Source organism: Sminthopsis crassicaudata, chromosome 4, assembly GCF_048593235.1.
Source record: "Sminthopsis crassicaudata isolate SCR6 chromosome 4, ASM4859323v1, whole genome shotgun sequence".
Classification (NCBI taxonomy): Eukaryota; Metazoa; Chordata; class Mammalia; order Dasyuromorphia; family Dasyuridae; genus Sminthopsis; species Sminthopsis crassicaudata.
This window is the reverse complement of record NC_133620.1, coordinates 237,964,274-237,981,462: the sequence shown is the minus strand read 5'-3', so window position 1 is coordinate 237,981,462 and position 17,189 is coordinate 237,964,274. Positions and strand designations below refer to the sequence as shown.

Here is a 17,189-nt window from a genome sequence, read left to right as displayed (position 1 = left end):
TCAATTAGTCCTTTGATGGCAAATATAATAGGTTATGTTGAGCAAAAATTTCCTATAGATTCACCACACTACTGAATTAACTTTGCAAATGTTCTACTATAATATATTATCTTTTTTTTAAATTTTTGGCATGTCCTATCCAGGATTTGAGAGCTTCTCAACCATGAATGGGGGACTTTTGAAAAGAATATCAGCATGCTATAGTGCACTAAGCTTGTGTCTAGCTTGCTTTCCATCTCTAGATGTCAATTTTGGCCATATACTTACTTGGTAGCATCTTTAGACAGTCTCCCTCTGAAAGGTATTCTTAATGGTTCACTTCTACTTTTTTTTTTCCCTAGTGAAGAATATAGCACATGCCATTAATGATAGCTAATTTATATCAGGTCCCTTCCTTCCTATTTAACAAATAGCTTCTAACTTTATTCTCTGCCCAATTATTCACAGTACAGAATGAGATTGCTTCAGCTGCTTTGTCCTGTTTGTGAAGTAGAGATAATAAAAGACTTCAGAGATTAAATTTGAACATCTCACACTAAGATACTAAAGACCTTAACAGCTATATAAACTCATTTTTGCTTAATCACTACATATCAGTGCATAGATAGCAACACTTATGTCCACAAGCAAACAAACTATTTTTTATCATCAAATTAGGACATTAGTGCAAATTGAAGTTATAATGAAAATAACATTTCTGTTCATAAGGGTAGTCTCAGGAAAAAACAAGTATTTTAAGACTTTTTTAAACATTAAAATTTAACAAAAAAGCATATAAATTTCTTAAGCAAATTTAAGAATTCATGTTTATACAGCGGGGAGCAATTTTTGAGTATTTCCTTGATCCTAGTCAAAAGTGAGGACTACAGCATTGTCAAAGAACAATCATTAAATACCTACTATGTTCAAGGCAGTCTTATACTTTATGTCTCAGAGGTGAATGCACTTAATTATTTTGGACAAGGCTATCAAAATAGTGCAAAAGGCACTGCTAATGATCTTTGGTACTGTTCTTTTTAATCTTTTTTTTTTTTTTTTTCAGAATCATAGACTTTTTCTCAGCACAATGTCTTAGTGTTTTTTTCTCACAGATGCTCCCTACCCTTTTTGCAAGTCAGCAATAACTTATTTTAGTTTCTTGGAATTCCTCTCTATCAGCTTCTCGTTTCTTATTTAATTTACAGATTTTCTGTGCAACTTCTGGATCCTGGTTCATCCAGTGAAGAAATATAGTCAGGTTTTCCAATGTATGTTCCATCTAAGATTAGATATTCTTCATTCAGTACAAGATAATGGTCAATCAGCTTCCCTTTGGAGGTAATATTGCTTGCATAATTGTCTGCAAAGTCCCAGATAATATTAATTATTATTAAAGCAACCGGATTGCATAAGTTTTACCTGTTAAATTAGTCTTTACAAAATCAGCTTAAAGTGTTGTGCTGATTCTTTGTGTTCTGAATGTAGTTACTAAACCATTCTATTGATAAAGAAAAAGCCATAACCAGTGTACTTAAAATTGTGTTCTTTTTGATGTGGTATAAAGCATTCAGGTCAACTTTCTTACCAATTATGAAATTTCAATTTTATTTGAGTTTCATATGATCAAGTAACTGATTTTTTAAAAAAACTTTTTATCTCCATCCATATTCCTTAACAGTTTGATTTATAGACCATTAATTATTTTTTAAGCTGATGTAGTCCAGTTGCCATAAGCTAGTATTCTTGTCTTCTCTTGATATGATGCTATAACCTTGAGATGAATGCTGTAGCAGTTTCTTCTTGTCTTCAGCAACCCTAACTTGATTAGTGGCAATTGTGAAGTAAAGAATTAGGAGAAACAAACACCTTTCTTCTTAGTGGTATCCTTCAGTGAATTTAAGAGCTTCCAAAGTTAAGGTTTTATACTTAACTAACATAAAATCAATTTTCCCTTTATCAAAAGTGCTATGAAAAATTTAAATGTACCAAACATTTTATCAGACATTACCAGGGTAATTACCATTACCAGATATTTATATTAAAACAACAAAGGGATCTTTTTTTTTTCCTTGACAATTTCAGGTATCTAACCGCTAACAAATATAAAACAGATATAAAATTCTACTAAATAAGGTCTTATTCTTTTTCTAGACATCACATAGTAAAGGAGAATAATAGTAGTCATAATTCATATGAACATAGAGCTTTAAAATTTGGAAACCTCTTAATAAACATAACTTTATTTGGCCCTCAAAACTTTCTTTTAAGATAAGAATTTTTGCTTTCTACATATTACAAATAAGGAATCTGAGGTTTAAGAAAGAGTGAGGGGTTTGCCCAGGTCACACTACTATGTAGCTAGTATTAGTGAGATTATATTTAAACCCACTTCTTCTTATTATAAATCCAATGCTCTAATCACTATGCAAAATTAATTTCTAGCCCCCAGCAAAAATCCAAATCCTCTCCTTCTCCTCAATCCTGCTGTTCTCTCTACCCTTCTACCCCCCTTCCTCTTCCTCCCAAATCTGGTAGATTAGCCATTCTGTTTCTCCTCAGGAATACTTTGGTTTAATAACCAACCAAATCTGCCCTAACAGGACATTTCAGGCATTCCTACTCCTACTCCAAGACTTTCTGTCTGTTCAACTGGTTTATTTTTGAGTTGTGGATGCTCTTATTTTCTTTGCTAGTTTTTATGGCTATCTGTTTTATCTTAAATTCCAGTGTCATCACTGCTTCTTCACAGAATCACAGAATTTTAAGAGTTTGAAAATACTTCAATGATATCTATCTTTGCTAGTATCTGAAAAGAAATCCTCACTTCCTAGTCACATTCTTGCTTAGCCTGTACTCTGTCTATACAGAACTGAAGTGTTTGTTTGGATGTTTTGTTTTTGTTTGTTTTGTGGTTTTTTTGTTTTCTTACCTTGACTCCTCTAGAGACTTTGGGGAAAGAGAGTAATAGCATTGGGTGTTGAGAAACAGGAGGAGGGATGCAGAAAATAGTCCCACCAAAAGATAACTATCATTTTAGAACATTGTAGTCTGTTCTTTTGGATAAGAAAATAGCAAGGACCTCATAATGGATTGGGAATAGGTGAGGGCAATATCAGAGTTGACAATTCCAGGTAGAAGTGAATGATTTGCATAGAGGATCAATGATTTACATTAGGGGTGTCATACCCTTGATGTTGATAGTGGGGAGGAGTTAAAATTTTTTATGCATTTAAAAGCATTAATCAGAGAAGAGGTTCACAGGCTTTATAAGGCTAGTATAAATGACCAAGACACAAAAAAAGGGTTAAGATCTTAATTCCTGGTTTAAAAGATTTTCCAATACTTAATCTTGAGTGAACAGATTTAATTCTGGATATAAAATGTGGCTCCTACATGAATTAATATTTCTATGAATAAATCTTATTAGGAGAGGACCTTGTATCAAAAGATAGGTATAAAAAATACTTTGTGGAGACTTGAATATTCATTATGGGTGTGCTGGATTTAGTAAGGTGTACTGCTTTTATTTTCCAAAACTTCCGTCTTGTATAAGGGACATGGAATTAAGAAGAAATATAAGCACAAAACCAGTGTTTGAGGTACCAAAATTTTAGAGTATAATAAAGGGAAAAGAATAAGGATGAGGAACAGTTAAGTTTCTTGGAAAAGGAACACCATAAATTAAAGCAACTTATAGGATAGTAGGCTTGTGGTTAGATCTTTGTTAACAAAGGACTGCATGCTAATTTTAAAGTGGGTGTGGTGGTAATGTAATACTTTAGGAAAATAAATCCAAAATTTTAAATCATAAACCTTGATTGTGAATGTATCAGGTGTAACAATAACAAAAAAAGGGCTGAATAAATGAGCAAAATCCACTATAATTAAAGGAGACTTTAATATTTTTTTCTCAAAACTGAACATATTTCAGATTTCTGAAACTGGACAAACAACACATCTAAAGAGTATAGGGGGAAAAAATTGGCAGCCCTTTGGGAAATTTTGAATTGAAATATTAAAGGATATGCACAATTTCAACATTACATGTTAACTTTATGAAATTTTATCATATCCTCTAAGTAATATAAAAAAATAAAAACATAAAAAAGACAAATCACAACCAGTCTTTAAGACCAATGAAATTAGGAATAATAAACAAGATGGTATCTTTGTTTTCTCTCTTATTTGACAAATGAGAAAGAATATAATACTTCAAGAAGGGAGAAGATATTCACAATGCTTGGAAGGAGTGATGGAGGCTCTTGATTACTGTAGAAAATAAATGCTCATGGGTCTGAGTAAATTGATACTAAAAAAATTGTAGTGAATACTAAGTAACATAATATAACAACATTATAAACATAGTGGGACAAAGAAGTCATAGAAATCAAATAATTACAAATGAACTTACAATAAAATAATTTATAGAATTTAACTGCAGTTTTCAAAGAAAATGAAATTCCATTTAAAAAAAAAGGAAACATTGAAGTAAAAGAAATGATTAAGGACTTAGCATACAATTAAGATATTTAAAAGTTGAACAAATTCCAAAATAAGCAGAAAATTTGAAAAAAGGTGAAATAAAATTGGAAGTAAACTCAAAAAATTCCATTCCATTGGTAGGCACTAAAACGGGTTTTTTTCCCCCAAATTTATAAACCATTAGTTAAAGAAAAATTAAATTGCCAAAATAAAAAATGACCCAGGTTAGCACACTAGAAATAGAAAAAATTAAAAGAACTATCAGAAACCATTGTGCTCAATTATGTTTTTAAAAAAAACCTAAAAATTTAAAAGAAATCATGGCAATGTATAGAAATATAAAATTTCCAAATATATGATATATTACAAAAGATAGGAAACAATAGAAACAAATACATAATTTATTTGAAAATGCATTAAATATTAGGGAGTCAATCAATTGATAAATTCAAGATTCACATAAATACAGCCATGAAATACTTTATTAATTATTCATAATAAAATATCATTAAGTTAATTTACAGATTTTGTCTTTCTAAACTACCAACTATTTATAGTATACTAGCCAGGTGGCATACTGAGTAGAGCACCAGGCCCAGACTCAGGAAATTATGCTAACATTTTAGTTACATTTGACTCCTTGTGATCCCATTTAGGATTTTCTTGGCAGAGATACTGGAGTGATTTCCCATTTTTTCTCCAGCTCATTTTACAGATGAGGAAACTCAGGCAAACAGACTTTGTGACTAACTTAGGGTCGCACAGATAATAAGTATCTTAGACCAAATTTAAACTCAAAAATGAGCCTTTCTGACTAATTCTGTGACTATGTCTACTGCAAGTTGCCTAGGAATCAGGAAGATCTGATTTGGTCTCAGACACTTACTAGTTATGTGACCCTTAGTAAATCATTTAACCCTGTATGCCTAATTTTCTCATCTATAAAATGAGCTGGAGAAGGAAATGCCATCTGCCATCTCTGCCAAGAAAACTCCAAATGAGGTCAAGAAGAATTGGCCATAGTTGAAACAACTGAACATCACATCTTACAAATTGTTATATTGTTTCCTAGTTAAATATTTTTTGACATAATTTTTATTAAGTGCTTACTATGTACTAGACACTATGCTAGGTAAAGGGGTTATATGTAATAGAAGAAATAGTTCTTAAATTTTACTAAGAGAGCAAGAGTACATATGTATGTACGAATGTTTGTGTGTATGTATGTATACATATAAGTCTGTTTGTAATATAAAGTAAATAAATACAATTATATAGAGTAGCTATTTGCAATATAGTTTGGAGAGGAAAGTTGGAATGATCAGTAAAGATGAACTAGATGGTTTTGCTAAAATAGAAATTAGGAGTGGAATGTGTTCATAGATTTGAGGGAAGGGCTAGTGGGCACAGGGAAAGAATATAGAAATGTTTTCTTTGAGAAGTAGAGTGTGGGAGGGAGAATAATGTCCAGTGAAAGTAGGAAGATAGTGTGAAGCCTGATTGTGCAGAACTAAGAATTTATTTTATCCTCAAGGCATTAGAAAGTTAGTAGAATTTGTGATAAAAGAGTCCTGGTCAAGACTGCCCCTCCTTTTATATATCTGCATCACAAATATCAAGAAGAAAAAGAAAGAATTAATATCCCAGCATTATTTTAGGCCTTAAAATGACGAGCTTGCATTTTGCTGGTTCAGTTCTGGACCTATGATTTCATTGGTGTAGAGTGCTCATAGGGGAAACACACCCACCTCTCCCAATTGAGATTTTCTGAACTCTGGTGATGGGTCTCTCTGTCCTACCATTTTGTCTTCTACAAGGTTGTATAGGGTTTTAAATGCATACTAATATAAGATATATAGAAAATATCTCACTAAAATATTGTTCCCTTCAAACACTTGCTTCTATTTCTAGTAATTTCATTTATTATGAAATGTTGGTCCTTAATTGTCTTCCCTCTAAGTAGTATACTTATGGTGTCAATTATATTTGGATATCAAAGAACTACTTTCCCTTAAATATTTAATAATTTTTTCATAGTAGCTTAACCCAAAACAACTGAAGTAAAATGAATGTCCTTCAGTTGAGGAAATTAATTAGCAAATTATGATAAAGGAATGGGATGAATAATGGGATATAAGAAGTGACAAATGAAAAATTTGGGGAAAAGAAGGCTTTAATTTAATACGAAGAGGGAAAAGCAGACCCAGGAGAATAATATGCAGTGACCAGTTAACTATAATATTTAAAAAAACCCAAAATCATCTTTTATGATCTCAGATTAACTGTAGTACCCAAAAGTGAATTCAAGGGAGAAATGAGATGAGACTTATCTTTGTCTCTTTTCAGTAAAGAAGTGATAGATTTATGAAATATTTTATATCTTGTGAAATAAGTTTGACTTCCTGGTTGCTTTTGCTCAACTTTTTTCTTTTTAATCAAGGAAGGGCCCTATGGGAGGTGTAATAAGTCAGGAAATAACTATGGAACAAAAACCAAAAAGCATCAATAAAACACTTAAAAATGAGGCAACCCACAATTACTCAAAGAAGAAAGCTATTATACATTGGGGTGCTGAATTTGGAGTCAGTAGATTTAAATTCAAATCTGGTTTTCCCATTTATTTCTCTGTACCTCTTAGGCAAGTTCTTGAACTTCTCAGACTCTTAGTTTTCTCATTTGTAAAATGAGACTAGGTGTCCCCAGAATCCTTTGGGATTTTAAATGTTTGATTTTGTAATTCTCTGATCTCTTTTCCCCAGGAAAATAATAAGCCTGGGAGGACTGAGAATTGAAGTTTTTTGGTTTTTTATGACATTAAAATGACTATATATTAGTAATAAAAATTGGCCTTTTCAGATCTTAATCTTCTGAAACACCTTGTCTGTGTGTCATTTTTTAAGCTAAACTATATGTTCCTGCTTGGTTTCTTTAATTAAAAAAAATCAAGGTAAAAAAACTTTCATACATTTCTCAGTCTCATCTCATCAATATCTTATATTCTTCATATCTTATGAAGATAAACACCTTAGCCGACATTTTTAGTACTGTTACCATTGTGTTTTCCATTTTTGTTATAATTATTTCATGCAGATGAAACCTAATTTTAACAGTGAAAAAAACTTGAGTACTAGAGAAAGCATAGCTAAAATGTTAAAATTAAAAATATATATGTGAAGGTTGGTAAAAGCAAGTGGGCTTTCCTTATATAAAATTATGACGTAAACTAATCTTTCTTCACCCCCATATCCATTACTTTCAGGATCAAATACAAAATCTCCTATTTAGCTTTTAAAGTTTTGTTTGTTTGTTTGTTTTAAAACAACCTAGCTCCTATTTTTCATTCTTGTCTCAGTCTTCTTACTCTTGACTTTCTTCTACATTGATCTTTTTACTTTCCCTGGCATGTGACGCTCCATTTCCTAAATTAATGTTGTTACTATCTATCTTTACTCTCTTAATCTGGACCCACCCCAACACTCCAAACTTGGAATACTCTTCCACCTTCTTTTTTACCCTCTTGGCTCTTCTGGCATCCTTGAAGAATTAACTCTTCCCATCTTTTGCAAGAGGTCTTTCTTGGTTCATTTTCCTCTAACTCTAATATTTTATTCTCATTCTTAGTCTCCTCACTCACTCTCTCTGTCTCTTCTTTCTACCTTTGTATTGTCACTTTTTGTCCCTGTCTTACTCCCTTCCACCACCATGTTTAAATGTTATGCTTCCCATTTAAATGTGAGCTTCTTGTGGGTGGGGTTTGTATTCTATCTCCAGCATTTAGCACATAATAAGAACTTAATAAAGGCTTGTTAGTGAATTCTCTAGGCTCCCTTTGAGAAAACTAAAATGATGAGGGTTAGACTGAGAGACTTAAGGGCTTTATTACTCTTAATGTGTGATTCTATGAATTCTCTGGTAATATGTTTTGTATTTCCTTCATATAGGAACTTGTGAAAATATTAAAAGGTAATCAGATAAGGAAAAGTTATAAAATTTTTCTTTCTGAGATGAAATTGATGTAAGTCTGTTGCAGAGAACAATACATTTGACTTAGCTTTTTTGTATTCTCAGTGCCTGGGACATATTAACTGCTTAATAAAATGCTTATTGAATGATTAATTGATTTAACAAGGCAATTTACATACAGAATCACAGATTTCAAATATAGATTTCATTTTTGCAACTTAGAAAACTTCGAACCAGAAATTTTAAATATCTATTAGTGTGCTGGTGATTGTGTGTGGATCAGGTGCTAGACTGCCTTACCCAAATTGACTACTCAGAGGCATCTTCAGATATAAACAGGAAGCATTTATTCAATCCTTGCAAGGATTGCTCAGCTGAGCAGACACGGATCCTTTCAGTTCCCATCTCCCAGCATTGTGTCTGGCCTGGTGAGCTGGAAATGTTGAATTGGTTAAATAGCAAAAGACTTGGGTTTATTGAATAGACTGAAAAAGAAGTAACCATTGACCAGTGGTCAACAATGCTATCTTAATTCCTGTGGGACACATAACTTTCTAGGGTCTGACCTTTTCTGCCCTACAGCCTCTGATAACAGGGATTATGGGACTTCCTGAAACTTAGGCCTAGGGTCTGACCCGCTCCATCTCATAGACTTTTTGAGAAATTTTCACCTGGTTCCATTTACTCCCTCCTCATTATTTCACATGTTTGAAGTTTTCTCACACCAATCTTGATATATTTCTTCCACTAGGGCATTTTTGTTATCTAGGTCTTCAGGCTTGTTCCTCCCTTCAGTATCAGTAACCCATTCTCTACCATTTGGAACCAACAGCTGCACATCAATGGAAGCTTTTAGGAATCATTTTAGCTAAGAAATCTATATTGTAGTGATTAAGTGCATAAGCAATCGGGTGACAAGTTATTGCTGCTTAAAGCAATGAGGAGGAATCAAGAGACCCCACTTCCACAGACTTCCACTATCTGTCTTGGAAACCCAGTCATCACAGACCAACAGGTTGGCATCTAACAGCCAGTGTTATCTGTGGAACTGTCATGGTCTGGGTGGCCATTATCCCATCATTCTCACTTCAAGCAACCAGACCCAGATTCATTTGGGACAAAGAACAAAGGTTTTATCTTCTAGAGCTGCTTCAAGCTGATAAGGGATGCTGATCTGGCCATTCCTAGTGGGGTCCAGACTAAGGAGAGGAGACACTTGCTTTGTAGATGGAGCAGCAGCATCCAGTGCTAAATGTCATAATCAGATATCAGGTGATTTCAAGTTGACCAAGTAATTGGAAATTCATGACTTGGAGTCTGGAAGAGACAATTCAAAAAATGCAAAGACTGAATATGAGCAAAAAAAATAAAATAAAAATAAACAAAAGTGGAGTTAATATGGGGGTTGTTGGGGACAGTAACCAGGAATTCCATTCAGAGGAAAACTGGGGAGGAGAAGATGAGGTTATCATGAATGTCTCTCTTTTAGATGGCTTTTCCTAGAATAACAAAGACCATTTCCTCTCTCCTCCCCCTTCCCCCCCAGTCCTGCTTTTGCTTCCTCAAAGGAGTAAGGGCCATGGGTGAAACATTGTGGCCTTAAGTGAGTATGGTCTCCTTTAGCAAAAAGTCTAGAGTCTTTTTAACAGTACTTTCAGAATTTTCTTGCCTGGGAGCTATACGAGAGAGAACAGGGGTTGGGGAATTAAAGGTGCCATTGACAGGGACCTACAAGCAATAGCACAGACAGCTGAATCTGCAAACCTGTTTCCTTTGACCAGAAGCGAATCTCTCTTCCTTTACAAAGCATAACAAAAACCTCCCTAGGTTCATGGATATCTTGCAATAATTGTTCTCCTGCATATTTAGTGGGGGAATGTTTGGTTGTCAAAATAAGTAAATCCCCCTTCTTTTCATATAACTACCATGGTCATATAAAACATGAAAAACCATATTTGAAGTCAGTATACATGTTTATTTTCATTCCTTTCCCCAGTTCTAAATTTCTGATATAGACAAAAATTGCCAAAGATTGGCCTAGGATGAGCTTAGGCGCTTCTTCAATTACAAGGTCTTTGGCAGCTAGGTCTAAGGCTGGGGCGGGGGGGTCATCCCAAAGAAACCAGGTTTCTTTGAGAAGCAAGATTCTGGGATTGAGGACTGGGAGCTCTGCCTTCCATCAATGTACAGTGTAAAAGGTAGGACTAAGATGGGAGAGAGGATATTTTAGCTTTCAAAGTCTTAAAAACCTTGCCCTGATCAGGGTTGATAAGATTGTCTGTTTACTCTCCTAGTGAGCAAAAGGGAGGTGGGAGTTGGCCCAATTGGGCCTTCAAACAAAGAAACTCTCACCAGGAAGCGAGTAGTTAAAGATTTTATGGAAGCAGTCAAAGAAGTCTCTAGGATGGACTACAGATCAAGATATCATCTACATACTTGTATTGTGCCTCTTCTGTGTCTTCTACTGACCCCTTGCTTTGATTACAGAAATTTGCTATAAGAGGAAAAAAACAGACATGATTATAATATGATATAATCAATCAAAACTGATTCTTCAGGGCCTCAATCTGAGAGCACATATGTGACAGGATAAAGTGTCTTTAGGTCTGACAACCAATCATGCAGTAACAATTCCACCTCATAGACAGACTTGAGAATAATCAAGTGGGAAGCAAAGAAACAGAACTGGGAAACGGAAGGTTCCCACTTTAGACAGAGGCTAAGGTTTTCCTTCCAGCTCTTGCCTAGACAAGACATCCACTTGTGACAGTTCAGGAAGGCATCCTTCTGAGTAATTTATGGCATTTCTATGAAATGGTAGATTACTGACTTAATGATCCATCAGTCAATCATATCCAAATTCAAAACTCAAAACTATTAGTTACAATCCTAAGAGATTTCATTTCAATAGCAAGTTTCAACAACCAGGGGTTTCTGGGCAATTATTTTTGGGCAATTCCTCTGAGCTAACTTTTTTAGCCTTTAGAATTTAGCCTGCCAGCTAAGGGCATGCCTTAACTAAGAGGGTGTTTCCTTTCTCCTGGCAATTGGCAAGTTCCATTACAAGTTTGCCCCTTTCCATAATAAATCTACCTTTTGCCAAAGACAATAGCCAATGCAATATATGTTAAATATGTTACCGTATAGCCTAATACAATATATGTGTGTAAAACCAAATTTCTTGTTGCACGCTAAGAATTGGATTCCAAAGGTAAAAGTTACTTGGATAGAATGACAATAGTGCAAACAGTTTACACTCAATTCCCAGTGTTCCTTCTCTGGGTGTAGCTGATTCTGTCCATCATCGATCAACTGGAACGGAATTAGAGCTTCTCTATGTTGAAGATACCCACTTCCATCAGAATACATCTTCATACAGTATTGTTATTGAAGTGTATAATGATCTCCTAGTTCTTCTCATTTCACTTAGCATCAGTTGATGTCTCTCCAAGCCTCTCTGTATTCATCCTGCTGGTTATTTCTCACAGAACAATAATATTCCATAACATTCATATACCTTAATTTCCCCAACCATTCTCCAATTGATGGGCATCTGTTCATTTTCCAGTCTCTAGCCACTACAAAGAAGGGTGCCGCAAACATTTTGGCACATACAGGTCCCTTTCCCTTCTTTAATATTTCTTTGAGATATAAGCCCAGTAGTTATGCTGCGAAGTTTAAAAAACAGCCTAGCCCTTTTCCTGTTTTTCCCAAAGTTCCCATATTCTTAAATCTTCTGTTAATAGTGAAAGAGATTACAATTTATGTAAAACTGCTTTTATTATCATATCTCAAATGACAAATTTCACTGAGCTGATTGAGCATACTTTCTTTCTGTCCTCCCATTTGCTCTTTTATGTACTGTCCTTGTGGAGGCCTTAAATTAGTTGAATTTTCTTCCAAATTATATACACAAAATTCATTTATATTAACATTAGTATTGTATGTTAGCCACATCTAAAAACTCATATGAAGTTACCATATATAAAGCAGTTAAATCCAATAAAATAGTTAACATACATATATCATTTATTTTATGCTAAGCACTTTTGCAATCTTGAAATGACCAATTGCCAAACTCCCCGGTCATTATTCTCAAAAATTATATAACTTTCTCTGTTGCCCCCAGCTTAACTAGAGCTGAGGTCCACAGGGAAAGTCAGGGTTTTGTTTTTGTTTTTTGAACAAAATCTAGTTCACAGAATAGACGTTTATGAGAGAAAGGAAAGGGGGAACCCCGTTGGTCAGTGCAAAGATAGTAAGATAGTCCCATGACAGTGCAGTGTCCCCTGTAAATTCATTTACAGGTCTGAAAACCTAGATTGATAAGTAAGACGTTTATTGTAGGAATTTAGAAGTAAAATTTAAGGTAGAAAGACGCCAGGCCTGGGCGGTCAGGAACCCTTACGTGGCCAGAAGGATACCATGTTTGGGGGAAGGGTTCCTGCAAAGAGAGAGCTACAGTTTGGCTCTTTTTATACCTAAAGGGGGCTTGTGGGTAGAGTCCCAAGCTCCTGGCGGCCTTTCAGCCAGGGTCAGCATTGAATTCAACAGGTTTAAACTGTGGGGATTGGGAAACCTGAGCAGATAGTGGGGGCTGGGAAAACCCAAGCCAGCTCAGATCCGGTGGGGGCTGGGCCAACTATATTGGAATTCAAAAGGGTGCTTTTTGACCAGGATTTGTGAATCAAAGGTCAGCCATGGGGCTTGGGGAATCAGAAAGGAATCTTAAAGGGATCTCAACCCCTATCAACATGATATAGACATTCTGCACAAAGACACAGACACAGACAAAAACTACAAGGAAGAAGACCGGCCCTTCCCCCACACAAAACAGCAATAGCTTATTATGTACTCCTTTTGTATTTGGATGTATCTCTTCCAGTCCATATTCCACAGAGAGGGAGGCTTGGGTCTGATCTCAAGAATGGTTAGGGAAAATCCAACCTGGTGTCTGTCTTGAATCAGAACCCCAGCCATGTCTCTGGGAAGTCCCAGATCCTGAATGAGCCTCCATAAACTGTAGGACAGATGTTACACTGTTTTACTTAAATTCAGAGGCATCTTCAGATAGAAACAGGAAGCATTTATTTAGTCCTTGCAAAGAGAGGTCCAAACACATAAATAAGCTGAGCCTTTAAATTCCCAGCATTGTGCTTGGCCTGGTGAGCTAGAAATGTTGAATAGGTTAAATAGCAGAGGATTTGGGTTCATTGGATGCATTGAAAAGGAAGCAACCACTTACTAATGGTCAGCAATGATGTCTACTTCCTGTGAGACTTCCTGAAGCTTAGACCTAGGGTCTAACCTTTTCTGCCTTCTGAGAATGGAGATCATGTGACTTCCTGAAACTTAGGCCTAGACCATGACCTTTTCTGCCCTATAGCCTTCTGAGATTAGGGATCACATGACTTCCTGAAATTTAGGCCTAGTGTCTGACCCACTCCATCTCATAGACTTTTTGAGAAATCTTCACCTTATCCCATTCAATTGTATTGATAGTAAGAGTAGCAGATCATTATTTAAACTTAGATGTTTTGACTCTAAATCTTGTTCTCTCCATTGCACCATTCTGCTTCCCCTTGAATGTAGTCAATTCTTATTAATGTAAATATAGGCTTGCTTATTTACCATTAATATCCTTCTTATTAGCTCAACTACCCCAACTTATCTCAGCTTCCAAAAGGAGCACTACTTATTGTATATATATTTTTTGTGAATTCTCAAATGTTTGTTGATATTTTTATTATCTTATTCATTAACTTTTATACCTGTAATTGCATTACAGTCACAACATTGTCGATCTGAAGCTGTTGGTACTAGTTCTGGTGACATCTTAAAGACTTATGTAAGACGAAACAAGATTGGAAACTTCAGAACTTTGAAAGGGAACTCAATGGGTCTTAATATGTTGAGCAACAACAAGAAACTGAGGTATAACTTCCCAAATTTATATAGTATTTATCGATCAAAGATGAATAACATTGAAAACATATTTGATTTCTTTTTGAGCCTCATGCATAGCATTTACCATCTATATTCATCAGATCAATTTAATGTATCTTAAGAATAGTCTTGTGAATAAGACTGAAAATCCAACAATTTTTGACAGATTATTCCCAGTTAATATTTAACACTCATATATTCATTATTTAATAAATGTTTGCAAATCACTAAATAATGTGAAATTAAAATACTTTTAAAAACTGCCATAATGAATTGATTTAATTGGAGCATATTTCATCACAACTCCTGTAGAAATATTTAAACTTTTTTACAGCAGAAATTCTCTTTACTTAGCTTTTCAAGGAAAAATTTGTGAAGAAAGATAAAAGGTATGGAGTTGATCCCATTGTATAATTTGTCTTTTTCCTAGTGCTTGGGGATGAAGTGAATCAAAGTTTGTATATACAGAAATTTCTTCATGGAGTGTTACAGTCATGTTGCTGAGCTTCAATAATCTGCCACTATTCTGATTTAGGTTCACTGTTGTCTTAGAATTTATTTAAACGAGGGTTCTTAAATAATGGCTCTTAGTAAGATTTAAATCAAGGAACAGTTCTAAAGTATTTCAAAAGAAGTCATTGAATAAGATAGTATGATATTGAATTTATGTATAAATATATTTCAAAGTATTGGAGACCACATTTTGGTATTCCATATTATAATGCTTTTTCATCAATACAGTTTATTTGCTCTATTGAACATTAGTTCTTGTTTTGCTGAATCTCTACAGTGAAAATGCAAAAAATATTTCACTATGTTCTGGGACCATAGTGCATGGTAGACGTTTTCATCATGCTAATGCGCAGATACCAGTAGTAAAAACTGCAGCACAAAGGTAAGGATTATGTTTATTTCTTTTTGTTTTTGTTTTTTTTTTCCTTAAATTTAGTAAACAAGGTTTAGTGATAATCATTTATTGTTTTCTTTTAAAATGCACACATTTTCTTATATGAAATGTCATTGTCTCATGTAAATGGATATGAATATTTAGGAAATAACAAAAATAAAACCTTGAATTTAAGCATTTTTATTTATATCTGCTTATAAAAAATATTTAAACTTAATTGTAGAATAAACAGGAAAGAACAGATATTTTGTCATCCCCAGAAAAATGTATATATCCTTCTATAGGAACCATTTTCATTTATTGATGTTCTAAAGATTACATTTTTAGTGTTTGTTTTTTATACACATTTTTTCTGAGCACATTTTTTATAATTTTCCTATTAAAAAATCCTATAAAGTAAATGTTGAAATCAATCTTACAATTGGAAGGCAGAAATATTTGATTTTTCTTTTACTACATAAAATGTCAGATAAAATTTCTGTGACATTTTTAATATTCAAAAATAATTTTAGCTTTAGGATTTCCACATTATGATGAGAATGTAAAATAACTACTGACAATGCCCTACCTTATATATGTAGATGATGTAATTCTTATCTATTAAATCATAATGCAATATTCTACAAAGATTTTATGAAAATAGAGACTGTAACAAGATCATTTTCTCTTTTTTATGACTGACAATTTTCTTTAATCAAAAGTATTTACTATTTTAAGGGAGATTCTTTTTATCCCTAGTGAATGTAACTAAAATATGAATCCTGTGTCCCTTATGTTTAAGAATATTTGTGTATTCATTTTGAACATGTAATAAGATAATATCACAGTCTAACATATTTTTGGTTAGGTAAATTATTCTGCCTTTTAACAATTATGCTAGATCAATTTTGCTATTTTCATTAATCTTGAAAACACAGCTTGAACCTTGGAAACTGAAATTAAGATAGAAAGGAATGTTTTGTGTTGATCATTAAAAGTTTTCAAAAGCATCTATTTAGAGATGTAGGGTGTTCCCTTTTCCAATTTAATCAGAAATGCTTCATATCTTCTGCTATATTCTAAAATTTTAGCTAGATAATTTTATTTCATTTTATGGAATTTCAGAAAAGTCGGTTTATTATGGGTTACAATCTTCATTAAATCTTAGGTGAACTTTGATATTCTTGGCTGATAATCTTTCAGAAATACTTGTATAATGTCTTTAAAAACATTATTAAAAATTAATATTTTTGAGTCCTAGAACCATGCTTTCTCATGATCATTATTGAAATTAGCTTGACTTTAACAAAAGAAAGGTCACCTTACAACTGTCTGGCTTTTGGAATCCATCCTTTAAATCATTTCTGAAAAGGATGGCTTAAATCAAATCATTTCTTTTTTCTCTCCAGTTTACACTGGATAGTACCCACTTTGTGTATTATATGTACTAAATTGTAATTTTATATATATATATATATATATATATATATATATATATATATATATATATATATATATATATATATATATATATATATATATATATATATATATATATATATAAAGAAATGTGCCACTTAGAATAGTTTTATTATGTTACTTTTTAGAGGGAAACATAAAAACTTATTTTAATAATTGCCTCAATAATTACATCAAGGATCTGTGATTTTGTCAATGGAGTACCAAGGCAGATTGGAACCCTTCTGTAATTTAATAAATTTGATAATTATCTCTGCCAATGTATCTTAACAACTCTTTAGTCCACTCCCATTACTTCCTTTCCATCTCCCATCTGCCCTCCTCACACACTTGAGTTAGAATGACTAGAATTTTAAAAATGCAATTTGTGTTAGAATTACCCTTCAGTGAAGGTCTGAATGATACCTTTTTATATTATGCAGTAATTCATTTAAGGGACATCCAGATCTAGTTG

The 17,189-nt window shown here is 33.6% G+C and overlaps 1 protein-coding gene across 3 annotated transcripts in view; it reads left to right on the top strand.

Annotated features, from left to right (window-relative positions):
- SENP6 (SUMO specific peptidase 6) overlaps positions 1 to 17,189 on the top strand; it is a 126,796-nt gene that overhangs the window by 50,029 nt on the left and 59,578 nt on the right. For 2 of the 3 annotated variants that reach the window (XM_074310474.1, XM_074310473.1), the window contains exons 4-5: positions 14,213 to 14,358; positions 15,161 to 15,265. In XM_074310474.1, coding sequence (XP_074166575.1) covers positions 14,213 to 14,358; positions 15,161 to 15,265 — 251 coding nt within the window. Of the gene's footprint in view, positions 1 to 1,193; positions 1,318 to 14,212; positions 14,359 to 15,160; positions 15,266 to 17,189 lie in introns of those variants that run through there. The other variant, XM_074310475.1, reaches the window with a different exon arrangement.